At 46.0% G+C, this 18,730-nt stretch overlaps 1 protein-coding gene across 4 annotated transcripts in view; it reads right to left on the bottom strand.

The window, feature by feature from the left end:
- FoxP (forkhead box P) overlaps positions 1-18,730 on the bottom strand; it is a 501,832-nt gene that overhangs the window by 169,235 nt on the left and 313,867 nt on the right. For 3 of the 4 annotated variants that reach the window (XM_065439569.1, XM_065439571.1, XM_065439570.1), the window contains exon 1: positions 8,682-8,930. The exons of the other annotated variant lie outside the window; for it this stretch is intronic. In XM_065439569.1, the coding sequence (XP_065295641.1) occupies positions 8,682-8,915 (234 nt within the window). In that variant the 5' untranslated portion in view covers positions 8,916-8,930. Of the gene's footprint in view, positions 1-8,681; positions 8,931-18,730 lie in introns of those variants that run through there. 4 annotated transcript variants of the gene reach the window in all.

Below are 18,730 nucleotides of genomic sequence, written 5' to 3'. Positions count from 1 at the left end.
TTGTAACCCCCCTGCTGTAACGCCTTCGGGCGCTGCGGGGTAATTGATGAATAAAGAATAAAGAATAGTCCCAGCATTTGTCGTCCTCAATAAATATCGCAAGTTGTCAGGTTTGTATTCAGATGCGACAATCAGTTTATTATATATCCCAGTAGCGTTAAATAGCATACAATGTAGGTAGTTGTCGCTGACTACTTATCGAACTTTCATCTAACGTAAATTCTTTATTCTTTATTCAAGAATTACCCCGCATTGCCCGAAGGCGTTATAGCAGGGGGGTTACAGGAGGGAAAAAAACAAATCTTCATTCGTACAGCACACTTGCTCTTCACACAGCTGATTCCACTCCACAATAGTTTTCACAAAAAAGGAATCCGCAAACAAGTGCGTCCTGGCACGGTATTCGCGAATTTTAAGTGAATGGTCATTACGCCTAGAAATATAATGTGGTTCTTTCAAGTAGCTTTTACTGCTAATTCCAGTCTTATTATTAAATATGAGGTATAAAAACTTCAGTCTCAACTTTTTCCGCCGAGAGGAAAGCAGCTCCCGATTCAATTCAAGTTTCATTTCAGTACAACTTTCTCTCCGCCCATACCGCCCCAGGACGAACCTAGCAGCTCGGTTTTGAATTCTTTCCAGCTTATCAATCAAGTTTTTCTGCACGGGGTCCCAGACGGCACAGGCGTATTCCAAAATTGGTCTAACACATGTTAGGTAAGCAGTTTTCTTTAGGTTCGGCTGTGAACATTTCAAGTTCCTCTGAATAAAATTGAGTGCCCTACCAGCTTTTACAATGACGTCATCTACATGAGCAGACCATGAACAGTCGGATGAGAGCGTCACACCTAGATACTTGTATATAGGTTCGTTTTTTATCAGGGTATTATTTATCTGGTAAAGATTTACAATCCGCTTCTTCTTTCTTGTAAAACATACATGAACACACTTTTTTAAATTCAAATTCATCTTCCATGTGGAACACCAAGTATTAATACATTCTAAGTCAGATTGTAACATGGCAGCATCTTGTTCACTCTTAATCTTCCTATAAACAACACAATCGTCGGCAAACAACCGTATACATGAAGAAATACCAACAGAAATATCATTTATATAAAGTAGAAACAAAAGTGGCCCTAAGACTGAGCCCTGTGGGACTCCTGACGTCACATCAGCGTATGCCGAGCTTTTTCCGTTCAAAACAACACATTGTCGGCGCTGAGACAGATAATTTTCAATCCAAGCGAGTACGCTTGAGTGAATGTTTAACATTTTAAGTTTAATAAGAAGAAGTGGATGTGACACTGTATCGAATGCCTTGCGAAAGTCTAAAAAGACACAATCTGTTTGTCCTCCCTCGTCAACATCGAATGCCAATTCGTGATAAAATTCAATTAATTGTGTTGTGCAAGATAGACCTTTCCGAAACCCGTGTTGTTCTTTGATTAGTATATTATTATTTGTTATGTGACGCATTATCTCGGAATATATAATATGCTCAATGATTTTGCACGAGATGGATGTTAGTGAGATCGGCCTGTAATTCGCGACATCTCTTTTCGAACCCCCTTTATGAATAGGTACAACTTGAGCGGTTTTCCAGTCATTAGGTAAGAGTCCTGTGGATAGCGATTTCTCATAGATTAAATAAAGGTACATCGAGATAGGTGTAGCACACCGCTTTAGTATACGTGGAGATATACCATCCGGACCGTTTGCTTTGGTTTCATCTATCACCTTTAGGAGTGCCTCGATGCCTCTAACGCTTAATTCAACTTGTTCCATTAAAGGAAGTCTGCTTGCATGTGGTGTAGAGCTATGATTGGATTTAGGTAGGAAGACAGATTGAAAATATGTATTCAAACACGTTGCCTTTTCAATATCGTCTGTAATTATTTGTTGATTACAAACAATTTCATTTATTCCTACAAAATCTGATCCGCATCCTTTTAAAAACCTCCAAAATTGTTTAGGATTAGTTTTCATTCTGTCGTTGAGTGTCTTAAAGTACTCTTCCTTCGTATTTTTTATAGCAAACTTATACTCCTGTGTTACTTCAGATAACTTTTTTATGTGATTCATACTTTTAGTTTTTTTGTATCTATTAAATGCTCTCTTTCTTTTTTTAATTATTCTGAGAATACGCGAATTCACCCAGGGTTTCTTACGTTTTTTGAGTCTGGTGGAGTCTACGCTTGGAACATACTTGTCCGTAAGCTCAAGCAGTTTATCTTTAAATACCCGCCATAAACCATGGATGTCGTAATCCTCAGCAAGACATTCAAAAACCGGCAAGTAATCGAGGAGCTCCTGGGAGATACTAGGATAATCACCTTTTTCGAAGAAAAAAACTCTCCTTGAAGTGCGTGACGTTGATCGGTTAATATCTGTTTTAATGTTTGCAATGACGGCGTGATGGTCACTTATTCCTGGTATTATATAAACCGAGCTAATAAGGGTAGGGGAACTGCAGAACAAAAGGTCCAGAATGTTACTATTCCGAGTTGGAGCGCTGACATACTGTAATAGTCCGAAGGTGTTTACAAGATTTTTCATTTCTAAGTTAACACGGCTGTCAACTTTGCATACACATTCACCTTCAAGCCATTCCAAGTCAGGTAAGTTAAAGTCACCCGCAAGCAAAATAGGTTGCCGGGATGCCTCCGAAACGATGTCAAACAAAGATTGCAACAGTTTTAAGTTTGAGTTCGGTGGTCTGTAGAATGATCCAACAGCGTATGAGGAGTTATCAGGTAGGGTGACTGAACACCAAATTGATTCAACATCGTGGGTATCAAGATCTAGCATAAATGATTTAAGAGAAGAGTGAATTAACAAAAACACCCCTCCACCGAGGCGGGGCCTGTCCTTCCGATAAGCAATGAATTCTTTAGGGAATACTTCGCTATCCGCGATAGACGGGTTCAGCCACGATTCTGTGCCAAAAACGATGTCAGCCTTGACAGACTCTATCAGACCGGCGAATTCATCGACTTTGTTTATTATACTCCTACAGTTTACTACAACAGCAACGAGGTTACGACATACTTGTTTCATTTTCTTTCTATTGCGTCACCGTTCCCTGAACGGAACTTCTTTTTTTTCTTTGTCCCACGTGAAGGTCTTTCCGTTAATAATAAGTTTGTCGAAGTTTAGCTTTACCTTGTTATTGCTATCCGCTTTTATGCGAAGCATATTACGAGGGCTCAACCCAGCTCCTCAGGCGCGGCGGTGACCATGAAATCACGTGACACCGTGACGTCACGACAGAGGAGAAGTGGCTTTGGCTCAACTCTTGCAAGACGGGCTGGGTGGGAATCGAACCAGGGTCTCCGGAGTGTGGGACGGAGACGCTACCACTGAGCCACGAGTACGATGCTTCAAAGCGGTACAAAAGCGCCTCTAGTGAATGCGGTGTTGCCTTAGAAACGAGCTGTTTCTAAGGCTCAGGCGTGCGACGCTTGCTCAGGCGCACATTTCGTTGCCGCGCCGAACGCTGCGTTGCTCGACGCTCACCGCGTCCAATGCGGGGCGCGTAGTCGCTGGCGGGTCGACGGGAACGCTGTCGCGTTCCACTCTTGAAGGCGAAGCAGGGTAACGCATGAGTTGTTTCTTCGTCTAGCCGAACCAAATATAGCCAAGGAACAGCAGTTCACCAGGCTAAACAGTGGTTCAACAACTAAAATAAAGGCTAGTATGCTTCGCATCCTGGGCTTAACCTTAGCTAAGCCACAGCCATTTTTTTTTAACTTTTGCGTATTCCCACAGATGCTTCCGTATTTCTCGGGTCTCGGATGAATAATCCTGATCCACACTGTAGGGTGACCCCTTGAACTTATTAGCATTTGACAAGACGTCCTGTTTTTCCTTATATGAAGAAAAATTTACTAGGGCTGGCCTTTTGAACCTATCGCTGTAACGACCTACTCGGTGTGCCCTTTGTATCGAATTCAGTTCGATCCCCAGGTTAGCTTTGCAAATATCTTTAACCAAGTTTTCTGATTGAATCCACGTTTCAGAATGGTTTCCGTCATTTATTCCATAGAAGACAAGATTAAGCCTGCGACTTCTGTTTTCAAGATCAACGTTTTTTTTTCGCATGGAATACTTGTTGTTCAAGTGATCTTATTGCATTTCCTTGATCCGACACTAATTTATTTACCGTTCCAACCCGTTCCTCAGTTACACCAAGCCTACTGTTTACCTCCGCCAGCATAGCCTCGTGTTTGGCTAACTTGATATCGATGGTATCTAGCTTGCTCAGGATTGCCGCCTGACCAGTCTGTAAACTTTTAAGTACCTCCATTGCTGCTTCGGTGAGAGGTCCAGGATTAAGCTCGACATCGCCCGATAGCAACAAAAGAAGAATCAAGTACAACACTCTATTGACAAAGAGGCGGCAATTTCGGCAAGACACTCGCGAGCACATTCGTCTGCGATGGTGCGCAGTAGCAATTATCGTGGGAGGAGCCGGCAACGCATATAGCGGACCATGAAGTTGCAATGGATAGTAAGTACTAACCTGCATAACCAACAGTAGTGTTAGCTGCGCGTCAGCCAGCGTGCCGGCTCCAAATCCCACGAAGCCAAAGTGCTGCGCGGTTAAGTAGGTTCGGTTGGTGTCACGTGGTCCTCGATGCTCAACAGGGATTGGTAGTTCGTCGTCGACGAGTGGCTCATTTAAACGATGATGTAAGGCGGTGATGACTGGCAATCCGCTGTCAAACTTGTTTGTCGTCGTGGCCCATCCGATTTCGCTTGATGAAGACGGTTTCGGCGATAGTGGGAGCAGTGCCCGGTCACCATCCACACCGAGCAGGATCGCTGATCCGATTGCAATAAGGACCTGCATAACCAACAGTAGTGTTAGCTGCGCGTCAGCCAGCGTGCCGGCTCCAAATCCCACGAAGCCAAAGTGCTGCGCGGTTAAGTAGGTTCTGTTGGTGTCACGTGGTCCTCGATGCTCAACAGGGATTGGTAGTTCGTCGTCGACGAGTGGCTCATTTAAACGATGATGTAAGGCGGTGATGACTGGCAATCCGCTGTCAAACTTGTTTGTCGTCGTGGCCCATCCGATTTCGCTTGATGAAGACGGTTTCGGCGATAGTGGGAGCAGTGCCCGGTCACCATCCACACCGAGCAGGATCGCTGATCCGATTGCAATAAGGACCTGCATAACCAACAGTAGTGTTAGCTGCGCGTCAGCCAGCGTGCCGGCTCCAAATCCCCTCCGTACCAACCGAGCCACCAACCGACCAACCGAGTATCGAATATGAGCTGCAACTTGATGCCCGTGGTTGAAGATGCTCCAAGACTGCCAATCAGTGGAACTGCAAGTCTACCAGTCAAAAAACGCCATTCAATGAAACGATGCTTCGGTCTCCAACGTTTCATATGCCCACGCCACCAGACAGTCTTGATGCCCCTTCGAACATGGGCGCCGTGTGGAATCTCGCGACTGTACGTAAATGCTATCAAAGCTATATAGTAAGCCCGAGCCTGGCAAGAGAACGCATAAATATTTTCTTTCTTTCTTGTTTCCGCCAGAAAATTTTTACAACAAACTATCGGTTGAAAACCTCTTCCTCTTGTGCGGGCCGGTGTAATAGAAACACGTACAATCGACGTCACGAGCCCATGTATTGCACCATACGGACCTGCCATACAGACAATTAAAAATTAAATTATGGGGTTTTACGTGCCAAAACCACTTTCTGATTATGAGGCACGCCGTAGTGGGGGACTACGCAAATTTTGACCACCTGGGGTTCTTTAACGTGCACCTAAATCTAAATACACGGGTGTTTTCGCATTTCGCCCCCATCGAAATGCGGCCGCCGTGGGCGGGATTCGATCCCGCGACCTCGTGCTCAGCAGCCCAACACCATAGCCACTGAGCAACCACGGCGGGTATACAGACAATGCGATAAAACAGTTTCACGGCAGTGCCGGTAGCTGTCGACCGTCTCCCGTTCTTGTTACAATGCGGCCGCACAAGAAGTAATGCCTGTTCAGCATTTCTACGTGAGATAGAGCCTCTATAGGGTGTCCCAGCTAACGTTAGCTGCAACGAGAAATACATTAGCAACACATGGTGCAAGATAGCATTTTAAAGCCTATGGTGATTAGTCGTCAGACCTATGACGACCGAACAGCGTGTGTCTTATAATTGTATCTTGCACCGTGTTTTCTAAATCTTCAGTAACACGCGCTGGAGTTGAGTAGAGACTACCCGCTGAGAAGACGACAGGGCCCGCGTCACGGCGCCATTTAGTCATGGTGTCGTTCTGCAGGCGACTACATGAAGTTGTTTCTCTCTCTCTTGCAGCGAAGCTCATAGCTTCTACATGGTCGGGATTTTGGGTGGCGTGTTCACCCGAAACAAGGCAGCAGCTGGATAAGGTGTTTTTGCTTGAGTTTCCGCGTAACAGAATTATGTTTTCTCGTGTATTCGAATTACAATCCGATGCTATCATTTCTGTAGGCTGTGTGTGAGTCATACTGCACGAGTTTTATACGCATTTTACTTTGAGAAATTCAATTACTTCCATAACGCACTTGCTCTAGGCGGAGGACCTACAAGAATGAGGTCGTATGCTGTGCTGACGGTACTGCCATCTAGCGGACACGGCCACAAACATAAGCCTGAAACGGCGGCTGGAAAATAGCTCTGTTCTTCAGTTGCCGCGTAATGGATCTATTTTTCTCGAATGTGCGAATAACAATCCGAGGCTACCATGCCTGCCACTTGTGTGTAAGTCGTAATTTACGGATTTTCTGAGGCAATTTACTATTAAACATTAATTTAATTCAATGAAGCGCTTGGCGGACGGCCTAAAGAACGAGGATGTGTGCTGCGCGTTCGCCTACGTGCGATTGTGCGTGTCGTACGTCGCTTGTGGTGGCGCCACTCACGTAACGCCTATAACCTGCGCACCAACTTCACTGTACATTCACGTTCCCCGGGTGGAATGGAGGCGGCTTTTTTTTTTCTTTTACAGAGAAGCTGATTATCTAGCAGACCTGCAAGAATGAGCTGCACGCGCAGTCTCGTATGGGGGTTATCTGGCCTGGCTAACGTTTGTACAGTGAACAAGAAAGATGGCGGTGCTGCGCGGTCTCGTAGAAGGAGGGGGGGAGGCGTGATATCTGAGCTGGATAACGTCCGTAAAGTGAACAAAAAAGATGGCGGTGCGAGAGCCTAATAGGGGAGAACGAACGAGGGAACGGCGGAGAAGAAAACCACGTCTGCTGCGTCTGCAGACGTCTGCTGCGTCTGCCCGTCTACGTCTGCTGTCGCCTGCCCTTTATAAGATGGCGCGGCAATTGTGGCTGGAAAACACGGGGATGTGCGCGGCTGTAACCACCGCGATGTGTAAGAACCGGATTGTGCATTGCAGAGGTAGACCATTCCAACGGTTGCAACTCCAACAAAAATGGGAAGACCACGCATTGTGCGCACGGCCGGAGAACAAGCCGAGTACGAGGAGAGGTGTCGACAGCAGAGACGCGACTACAACCAACGACAACGTGCCTGTGGGAAAGCGGAGAATGCGGCCAGTGACTTTGCCTCCGAAGAACGTCAGCGAGAGCATATTCGAAAGCCTAATTGTCGGCGTCCAGCACAAGGTACCGATGAAGATCGCGCACTGGAGGCCGCGGACAAATTCCAACAACAGCTTCGCTGGGTAATCCGCCGCCATATGCATGGTTCGGCCCGTAGTTTTTTTTCTTTTCTCATTGAACAGATTTGCTAACGTTAGCTTGGACACACGGTATACTCCACTTGACCATCTACAGCGATAGCTTTTTCAACTCCCCTTGGGGTATAATGTGTAATCTAGCAGACCACCGGTTATATTTTGCGCGCATTGTACAGCGACTGCTTATGACTCCACTGGTTCGTTTTAATATCGGGTCAAATGTCACCTGCTTGCACTTTATTTATTTATTTATTTATTTATTTATTTATTTATTTATTTATTTATTTATTTATTGGGGTGGTGATACTGCGAGCTTTAACAATTTTCATCGCAAGCTATTTGACGACATATGAGCATCTAATGAGCATACATAGATGACGCAAATAAACGGGAGAATTAAAACAAACACACAATGACGAGCACTTAGCGTCAGTGCAGTTGTAAGGATGATCAATGTATTCGACGGGATGATACATATGATACGACGTGCACATAAGTTTTCTAAGAGAACGAACAGTCGAAGAAAATAATGGAATAGCAAAAGTATGCTGTCGCCTTCCTCTTCGTAACTCTTACAGTCACGCTTAAAACGTTTTACTGCGTATCGCTCACTGCGCGGCAATTGCATCGGCTATTCGCTTCAGACGCACCAACAAGTCAACGTCTCCTTATCGCGTCCTTAAATGAGACCGGTCTCATGGACATGTGATGAAACACCACATTGATTTTATAAGAGACGCTTGGGCGGAGCAACTGCCGGCCTTGATCGCCAGGTTAAACCCACCTGTTGCTACATCACCACCACCTCCACCTTCACCACATAAACGATTCCTTCCGCTACATCCCGCTAGCACCCACGTGCTCATCTAGCCGTTGCTAAAAGGTTGGAAAACTACTAAAACAAAGAAAGAGAGACGCAGAGACCAAAGAAAGAAAAGCGTGCACTTCGGCGAGCACGTCGTGAACAGCACTCACTTTGACCCACTTCATCACGCCTGCGTGCAGAGGCGGCGGCTGCTCCTGCAACGCCGACACCCCAGTGCTGCACTCGGAGTGCACCCCGTGCAAGGACGTCGCCGCACTGCCGCAACTCTCTCCACCGCCGGCGCACATCAAAATCCAGGGGACCGGCGCGAAGCGGCGGCAGTGGTGCCCGGCGGTCAGGCTCGTGGACGGCCCAAGAAAGTCTTCAATACCGGCGCCGTGCATCGTTCACTCGAGCTTCATCGCTCGATTACGCGGCAGGGCGATATCGGACGCGCTCGGGAGAGGAGATTGCCGCGAAGAGAAGCGACGACGGGCTCCACACAGGGCGCCGCAAGTCCCGCAGAAAAGGATACAGCAGGCTGCCGCTCTTTTTCTTCTTCTTCTTCTTTCCTTCTCGCTTAGTAGAAACTTAACAAACGCACGAGCCAGTCAGGTGTGGACAGGGAGAGTGAGCGTTTGATATCTCACAGATAGGGAGCGGATAAAGATTGCGCAATCGCGAGGCTCACGAGTTTGTATCAGGCGCGCTGGCAAGGGGCAACACTTTCTTGTCCCCTCCTTTCGTCGCCTTCTTCTCCCGATGCTTCCTCTTCGCGAAAGAACGGAAGAGGCGGAGAGAAACGTACAACGTGAGAAATAAAAAAAGAACGAAGCTTCACCTTGTTTATCTTATCACTCGGTGGCGGTCCCTCTCTCGTAACGCAGCGCATCCAACGCAAGCGCGCGCTCCCGCTTCGCTGGCTCGCGTTATCTCTCGCCCGCAGCACAAGCAAAGCCAGTGTTGGAGAGCCTCGCGAAATGCAAGCCCGCTGTGGCGCCTCCTCCTCCTCCTTCATCTCCTCCTCCTTCCGCAACAATGCGCCGGCGAATGAAAAGAAACAAACGAAAAAGAAAAGAAAAGAAGAAAGAGCGAGCAAGACTGTGCGCTGCCTTTTCGCGCAGGCTGGCCTAAATAATGGCAAGCGATGAGAGATAGCTGACGATGATGAAGCGCTCTCTGTGTATTCTCGCCTCTCTGTAGTCAGGCGGTGCATTTTTATTTTGCCGTTGTTGCTCTTCTGTCTCCGACTTGCCCTCAGCACCATCCCCCTTCCCCCTCACTCTATCTCTCTCTCTCTCACACACATACTTATTTTTGATGCACCGGAGCCGCCTCCCCTTTTGACACGTGTATACATATCAATCTCCAACGAAGAATCGCCGGCTGACCACAGCGAGATACGGAATTAGCAGCGTACAGAGTGCTAAATGAGGGCTTCCTTGCCCATTTTCGGAGATGCGAAGATAAATAAATGATTACGTAGGTGTGAAGCACGTTTCCCATCTTTTGTTTTGTTTTAATATCCGTAAATGATCGCGTGATGATTTTTTGTGTTGGTTTGTTATTAACTTGACACGCGCGGTACGTTTATCTGCCATTCGACCAATACCTCACTGTGACTGGCTGGCGATGCTCGCTTGATTCGAACCTGCTGAGCAGGCGCTGTTGTGGACACTTCGACCGCTATCGAATGCCGCTGTGCTCGCGTCTTCCGAGCCAATCAAGATGGGACGTGAGCCCCGGCGGAGACAATCGGGGAAGCCGCAGTCAACCATAGCATGCAAACTCACCGGAAAGCCAGCCATCATCTTCTTTTTACTCCTAAACAGTTCTTAAAGGTATTCCTATGCTATCCTACTCCTAAACAGTCCATTAAGTGACCCTGATAGACCCTCCGAACGGTTGGTTGGTTAGTTGGTTTCCTTTATGTGTGACTCATACCTACTATGGGGGGGGGGGGGGTCGGCTAAGAATAGGCTAAGTTAAAAAATAATTAGTCGAGTCTAAAAAGAAACTCCATTGGGAAATTTTGAATAGTAAGAAAAGTAATAATGAGATAGGGATTTAGGCATTTAATTAGGCAATCGTGCTGATTCCATCATAAACCTCACAACAGCTGCATCGACATTCCCATGACAACGCCTCAGAGAGGAGACGAATGATCTCGCGACCTCGGCTTCATTGTGGTGCAAAAAATTGAGTCCTGCTATATCGGCAACATAGCATAATATATCATAACCTAGCCTTTAATTGCAAGAACAGCATGCCATTTCCTTGTGACACGTCGTTTCTATTTTCTTTTTCCGTTTTGTCGAGCTGCGGAGTTTACTTTTCTCCTTGCTTTTTTCGTTGTTAACCTTCGTTTCATATGTTAACGTACTGCATTGTCACGTTATTTATCTGTGCAGTACCAGTTCCACTTGGCTCAAATTGTTTGTGAGGAATAAAGGCGCCTTTACATTTCCTGTCTACTAGAAATTTCGAACCATCTATTTAAAGACTTTACTGTGTTTTACCGCACTTTTGATCTGCCAACTCTCCGTTGCTGTCATTTGGCGGGGGAATCCACTTCGTGAAGCTACTCAATGTAGTAGCTTCTTGTGGTTGCTAGTTCCTTTCATCAGTAACGCAATAAATCATTGAATTAAATTGATTATCTATTTCCCTTTAGCGCACCCGATGTTTCCACATATCGCATCAAGAGTTCGTACTAAAGAATCGCCAACCTGTCTAACATGTTAGTGCAGCTCGTTTCTGCGTTATATTTATTCATTATTTTCATTTTTGATGCTTCTCTTTATATCATCATTATGATGATCATAATTTTAAATTACTCCATCTCCTTTTGTTGCCTTACCTCAACACAGCATAGTTCAGGCAGACCTCAGTTCTCTCTCTCATAATAAGCTTCCTTCTCTCTTTTGTTCAGCGCGTATTTGCATAAGAAAACAAAAAGGAGAGCGGAACTGATTCATTCAGTGTAATACAATCTTGACTTGGCATTTGCGAAATTCGTCTCTCACTTACACCTCACGTCGTCTATTATCTTACATTAACATAGCTTTCGGTGAATTATCTATCCCCTAGCAAATGTAACGAAAGGTGTTCACACAGAGGCTTCAAGGTTTCTTTCTTCTTTATTAACTGCGGCAGTACGGGAAGTCTGGCTGCTGAAGGACTGGCTATGCCAAAATCAATGTTAAACACAAACGTACAAAAAGAACTGTCACCAACGCGATGAACAATCGCGGGAAGTCTATCGCAAAAGCACTTTATTCGCAGCCATAAAAAAATCGCCGAGAAAAAAAAAAAAAAGACGCCGGGCATCTCGACACGAAGCTAGCGCCATTATTGCGAAATGCAAGCGCGAGGGGCGTGAAAGTTCAGACGCCACGCGCTGACGTCATCACTGACGCGACAGCAACGGCTCCGCCCCCTCCGCAAAGCGTCATTTCGTAGAGTATAGGAAACGCGATGCGTCGGTTCAGACAGCGCGGATTGCCGCGTCCGGGCGAACGCGGCAGAAGGGCACCCGGCTAGCTTGCGAGCGTTGCCGTATTTCGAGCGAATAATTAAATTAAACGTATAAAAAAAGCGCAATAAGAGTTACGGAATGGATTCCAAGGGAAGGGAAGCGTAGCAGAGGGCGACAGAAAGTTAGGTGGGCGGATGAGATTAAGAAGTTTGCAGGGACAACATGGCCCAGCATGGTGAAATAACATGCACTCTTACAACGATAAGACGTTTGGTAAGCCAGAAAAAGCGCAAGAAAGAAATACGGGTGGCGAAGCCTACTTAAGTTCCCGCACCTGGGGGCTGTGACGTCTTGGATTTTGATGGCATCTTCTAGGCCCTGCTAATTATATATACCGGCACAGATTGACTACATTGTGTTCTAAAGGAGCCAAATAATAAACATGGCAAGTTTCGGGAGCCTTTACTCAGCCAGCGCGGCCCAAATGAGAAAACATACGTTGGAATAACTGACGTCATGCTAACGTACCGGCGCTGGGGTTTCAGCGTGAAATTCAAGTACTCATATTTGGACGTTCATATTCTCATCCAATAATCAAACTATTTTTTTTTTTGAAATGACTGCCTGCAGGGTTCTCAAACAATGCTTCATTAGTCTAAAGTGATTTATTGTTTCGCTTAAGTGTGCCTTTAATGACTCTCTGTGCACGTCTGTATGCCCTCTTTCACTCCCTTCTCCCTCTTTCTCTTCTCCCTTCCCCCGGCGTAGGGTCGCCAACCAGACTCTTGACCGGCTAACATCCCTGCCTTCCTTATATACCCTCTCTCTCTCTCTCTCTATCTATCTATCTGTCACTTTCACACCCAGTTCGCAGGCAGCACAGTTCGGGCGACCTCTCAGCCTTTCTCTCCTAATAAATACCTCTCTAAATCTGTCTCTTAGCTCTCGCTGCGAGGAGTCGACGAGACCGCGCACAGGCAGCTCTTAGTCTGCCGCGAATCTAGACGTGTAGACGACCGCCACGAGTTTCGTCCAGTCGACAACTGGCAAGTGACGCATTCCTTTGATTCTGCCAATTTCGAAGCTACACTTCGTGGCTCGGCGGCTCCATTCACCGTTCCCTCAAGAGATGGAAGGCGAACGCGCGCGCCGGTAGGATGCCACACAAGGCCTACCTGCCCTGCAGTGGCAAATAAAGTTATCTCTCTCTCTCTCTCTCTCTCTCTCTCTCTCTCTCTCACGGTGCCACAAAGGAAAGCTGTCAATGTAAGCGCAGCACGCCGAACTAACGGTGCTCGAAAAATAGACAGTTTACTTATTTGCCTACGGGTGACGCGAGAATTCGTAAAGCCTCCAGGATTCCATCTTGCGACATCAGCCGCGTGTACTATAACATTTCGTAGTATAACTCAAGCGCAAGTACGAGACCATCCCACATATAGCTGCGTCGAGCTAGTGGGGGGGGGGGGGGGGGGGGGAAGGGGTGAAGTGCTTGTGCTGTGCGACCAATGAGGCATCGAAAAAAAGAAGAAAAAAAGAAGAAATAATCACCAGGAGGAAAGGCTTCGACGAAACTGCGCCGAGATAGCTTGGGGTTTTAATCGCAACTACTGCTTATCTAATAACTACTGAATATCAGTAGAATATCTAGTATCTAGTAATATCGCTTTAATTACACAAAAGTAGCTGCTGGGGGAAAAAAATCCCAGTCTAGTAGTTCTTTGATTGTGTGTTTGTGTGGGTCTGTGTACTTGCGTGAGCATGCGTGCACGGGGGACGGGGCGAGGAGGAAGAGGAGGGGGTGTTGAGCATAGCTACTGTAATGTCTAAACTCTGCTGTGCGGTCCTTGCCCTGGTGCCGAATAGTGCTCCCTATGCGAAGAGTAGTGACCGCGGTGTTGCGTGCATTCGTTGTAAAGCAACAAATAAGCAGTAGGGGTCGCATAAGTTCCCTCGCTGAACACGCAGGTTCCATGTACGCGCGTCCACAATAATCATTAAAGATATGATTTCGATTGGGACTACGTTATACAGGTTACTTCGTTGAAGAGGAGTTCGTTTTCGGCCTTCGGTTGGTTTCAGTCGCCTGTCCGCTTCAGTGGACGTTAGTAATGCAAGGCGAGTTACAGGAGAAAAAGATTTCACTGCAAGAAAGTTCATTCAGCGCGCATACGATTATGCTTTAGGTGGAGCCTTCGGTATTGCTCCGTCCAATACGTCACTGCCGGCGTCAACAGCAATGGCTATCTTACCCAGCTTCCGGGGTGCAGCGCCACAAGCGTTTCTCAAAATGCTTGATTGAGAGGAGAACCTTCAACACGTTATGTGTGACTGCCCCAGCTACAATGTATATAGACGATCCCTCTCAAGTGAACTACCTCGCTCTGATCAAATACCATTAACAGAGCATGTCATTTTAGAATGCCGGCCCCATAAGTTACTGTTGCAGAAGGCGACGAAGGCACCGCAGCAGTTTTTTAAGGACAATAGAACTGCACGAGCCGCTGTATAGACTGAACAGGTGTTCATTGTGCTGAGCGTGATGCTGTGCTGTGATACTCTGCGGTGATCGCGACCGGCGGTGATCATGTGTCTGCGCCCCATCTCTCTTTGTCTATTTTCTCATCGCTATGCGCCTCTCTTTTCGTAGTGAAGGGTAGCAAACCGGATTTTCACTTCTGGTTAGCCTCCCTGCATTTCCACATGCATCTGCCTCGCTATTGCCTCAAGGTCGCCGTGCAATTTTAGCCCAGAAAAATATTTTGTTAGAAATTCCAAGGAAGAGAAACGGCAATAAAAAATGAAAGATAGTTTGTTAACAAGAGACTACCATCGTTTGGCTACCCTGTGCTGGGGAATGGCGGAAGTGGTATGAGTAATGAAAGAAAAGGAATTGAAAGAAAGGAAGAAAGGAATATAATTAAATAAGATGAATTAGGGGGTTTTACGTGCCAAAACGACGATTTGATTATCAGGTACGCCGTAGTGGACGACTCCGCAATAAGTTGTGCCACCTGGGATTCTTTAACGTGCACCTGAATCTGAGTACACGGATGCTCTCGCATTTCGCCCGCAACGAAATGCAGCCGCCGCGGCCGGTATTTGATCCCGCGACCTCGTGCTTAGCAGCGGGACGCCAAAGGCGCTAAGCAAGCACAGCGGTTCGCCTTCGTCACAGTCACACAAAGCGTCGCTGTCACAAACAGAGTCGCACGGTTTCTCGCTCGACCTGGTCACACTTAAAAGCAACGCAACATTGCTTTTCTAACCGCTTGTGTAGGCCAGCGTACAAGATTTTTTTTTTTCCTTTTCGCGAGAGTGGCCGATTCTTTAGCTCGCCGAACGTGCGGCAGGGGGCGCTAGCTCTTCGCTGGTTATGAAGCGGAGGCACTCGCAACGAAGTGCGTTATTGTTTCGCTGCACTTGCAAAAGTCACTGAGTAGAGCTGCCGGCCATTCCGACGAGATACATGCGTACCTTTGAAAATGTAATTCCAAGCCATAAGCGGGATACATGAGGCTGAAGCGACATTGTTTCTGGAAAAGAAATGGAAACAACGAAAGCGATGAAAAAAAAAACAAGGATCCCAAGTCAAAGCTTCGGTTTCCATCCGGCCTTTCAACAATAAAGAACTGGAGGGCGCTTAAGCTTCGCCTTTAAGAGGAAGCTTTAGCTCGGGTGCTCCTATCTAAATACATGTAAAAGGAGAATTCGTTTTTCTATGCAACCACTGCACCAAATTTGACGGGGTTTGCTGCATTTAAAAGAAAAACTTAAAATCTAGTGACTGTTGGTTTCGAATTTTCGATTTAGGTCGTCAATGTTTTATAAAAATTTCGCAAAAATCGCAAATTTTCAGAAAACGAAACTATCAAGTTTACAACTCCGTAACTCAGCAAGAAAAAATGATATCGCAATTCTGTAAATTGTACCTGATAGCACATCTAAAGCGGATAAAATTGATATGTTATACATGAACCTCAAAAAATGGGGAAATGTGTAATTACAACTTTTGCAGAACCCTCGTAAACAACGTAACAAATTCACGTAAGATGTAAACTGACATAACAAATTTGTCCGCTTTGAATGGTCTAATGGATGCCGTTTACAGAATCGCGATATCTGTTCTTGATGCAGAGCTATTAGTTTGTAAACTTCGTGCTTCTATTTTTTTCAAACGTCTGAATTTTTGAAAATCCTTTTAACAAAATTCAAGCCCTAAATCAAAATGCCACTTCCAACAGTCACTAGAATTTAACTTTTTCTCTCAAATGCAGCAAATTTCATTAAAATAAGTCCAGGGGTTATCTCAGAAAAAACGTTTTTGCGTTTTTACATGTATTTGAATAGGCCGCGTCGGAGTTGGGCCCGAGCTAAAGCTTCCTCTTAAGAGTGGAACGCGACAGCATTCAAAGATTCCTGACTGTTTGTCACGCTTCCCGGCTACTGGAGCGTATGTAAGCGTAATTTTTACCGGGAAACGCTGGCCGCGAACGCTGTGCACGAATTCTGGGAACGCGGATTCTTGAGTGGTCCGCGAAGCGACGGAGGCGAGCGCCAGCTGGAGGTATTGCGAGGAACCGGGCACGCCGCTCCGTGGCCCCCGAGACACCCGCGCGCCGGTGCGCGCAAATAGCGGACGCCGCGGCTGGTTTGTGAATGGTTGAAACGATGGAAAAGGGGTTTCTTATAGTTTTAGTGGAGCAAAATTATGTTTTCTCGTATAGTCAAATTACAATACGAGAGCTATCAAGTCTATAGGTTGGGTGTAAGTCATAGTTCATGATTTTTCCCCGTATTTTAGCTTAAGCAATTCAATTAGTTCAGTAAATTCCTTGCGTCACGTGGAGGGCCTGGGTATGGGTGATTCGAAAATATTTTCGCTGAATAGACGTCGCCAGCTGACAGCAGTCCTTCACTACTCGCGTTGACAACGCGCTGTGTTTCGTTCCATACATGTTACCGTCCGCGTGGAATTGCGCTGTGATTGTGACTCACTGTGCGTATAGGTCTTGTCGAAATAAACTTTTTCTAAACACAACGCTGTCGCGTGAAAGTGCAAAATGCGCCGTTTAATAGCAGTGCTGATTATACAGCACTGAGCATGCGCGCATGTATTAGACTGCGAGATACTGGGACTAGTCATACGATCTCTCCTCGAAATTTTAGTATTAGCCCGGAGAACGAACACGAGCGGCGCTGCGAGCGCCGCTCGCGTGACGTCAGGGCACGGACTCGCGCCTGTCGTCTGCTACAGTTCGGGCGTTGTCCGGGCGCTTTCTGCGGTGTTTTCGTTTGTTCGCCCTCGTTCTCTCTGCTTGTATACTTATGGTGGTCGTCTCAAATATATTTTTATGACGTCTTCCTTTGCGAACATTTATTCAAAGAGCTCATTTCTTAGACAACAATGCAGCTCTCGAAGGCAACGCTACAGTGCCAGCCGAAGCTACGCAGACAAGCCCATTGCGGGTTTTTCATACGCGGATAGACAATCGCAAGAGCATAGCCTATAGGAATCCAGTTATGATACCATACCTGCCGCGGTGCAACAAGTATGTCACAAAGCTGGCTATATATGACTTCTACAGAAGTTACGTTGATTTTATTCCGCTAAAACAGGTTTGCTCACGACGAGTAGTTTATGGTATAATATCGAATTTTCGCATTTCCTCACAGAAACGCTCGGCAGTAATACTGGAGCTTAGATTCTACACGCCTCACTTGCTTTTTTAACTGCTTGTCAACATTAGGCGGTTCTTCACGTGTTCATTTTTTTTAAACGGCGGAAACTTGAAGTAAAGTTAATGAAGGCTTACAGCTATTTACAGAGCACAAATAGGAATGTACCAATATATATTCCCTTTTCCGTGCTACACGTTCAACTCACCTCTTTAGAGCGCGTTTGTTAATGATTAATAATGTATGTTATGTTCCTCTTTTTTTGTCTATGTTACCTAGTGTATATCATTTATTTATTTCAATGCCGCAGTGTGTTTTGCATTGTTATTGTGGAAATATTTCACTGTTTTTTCATATATTGTATAACTGCAATGTTTTGTGGCCACTATATAAATGTAATTTATATGGCGCTTGATGTGTTACCCCATGCAGCCATATTGTACCTAAGGGGGTGAGGTTACCTCAAGCCGCGTCTGTGCGACTTTTTTCCCTCATCCACCTCCACTTACCACTCTGTACATGTGTGTGTGTAAATGGAAATTATTAAATCAAGTCAAACTCACTTGAGAAATTTACTGGTGCTTGCTGCTTGAGGAATATACATGACGAATCTGTTTGGCGAACTGGCACAGGCTGCTCGGCCCAATTTTTTTAGTGAAGTATGCCTGCTGGACCGCATCGCTGCAGCCAGATAGAAGTCGAAGCGTCAATGATTAGTAGTATGGGACATATTGAAGATATCGAAATTCCCCCGGTGGAGGGTCAGACATCAAGTGAAAGTATATGCAAGGCTTGTGGTGCTTTCTTTATTAATGTTTGCGATTGGATTGGAGCAAACTTAATTTGCCTGCAAGGTTCTCTTTTATGTACCGACGAAGCGAATAGTTATCCGTTTGTATAATTGAATAACGCTGGATCGAGACATGGTGAGACAGAAGGTGCTTGAATTTTCCTTTTGTATACAGGAAATCTAAGCTGCGGTGTAGTAGCTCGAGAATACTTTAGCCATTCCAGTTGGCGCTGTAAAAAACATGCTTTATGGTTTTAATTCGAAGTTGTAGT

The sequence above is a fragment of the Dermacentor albipictus genome, chromosome 6 (assembly GCF_038994185.2).
Source record: "Dermacentor albipictus isolate Rhodes 1998 colony chromosome 6, USDA_Dalb.pri_finalv2, whole genome shotgun sequence".
Lineage (NCBI taxonomy): Eukaryota > Metazoa > Arthropoda > Arachnida > Ixodida > Ixodidae > Dermacentor > Dermacentor albipictus.
Note: the sequence above shows the minus strand (reverse complement) of the source record. Positions and strands in the feature narration are given on the sequence as shown.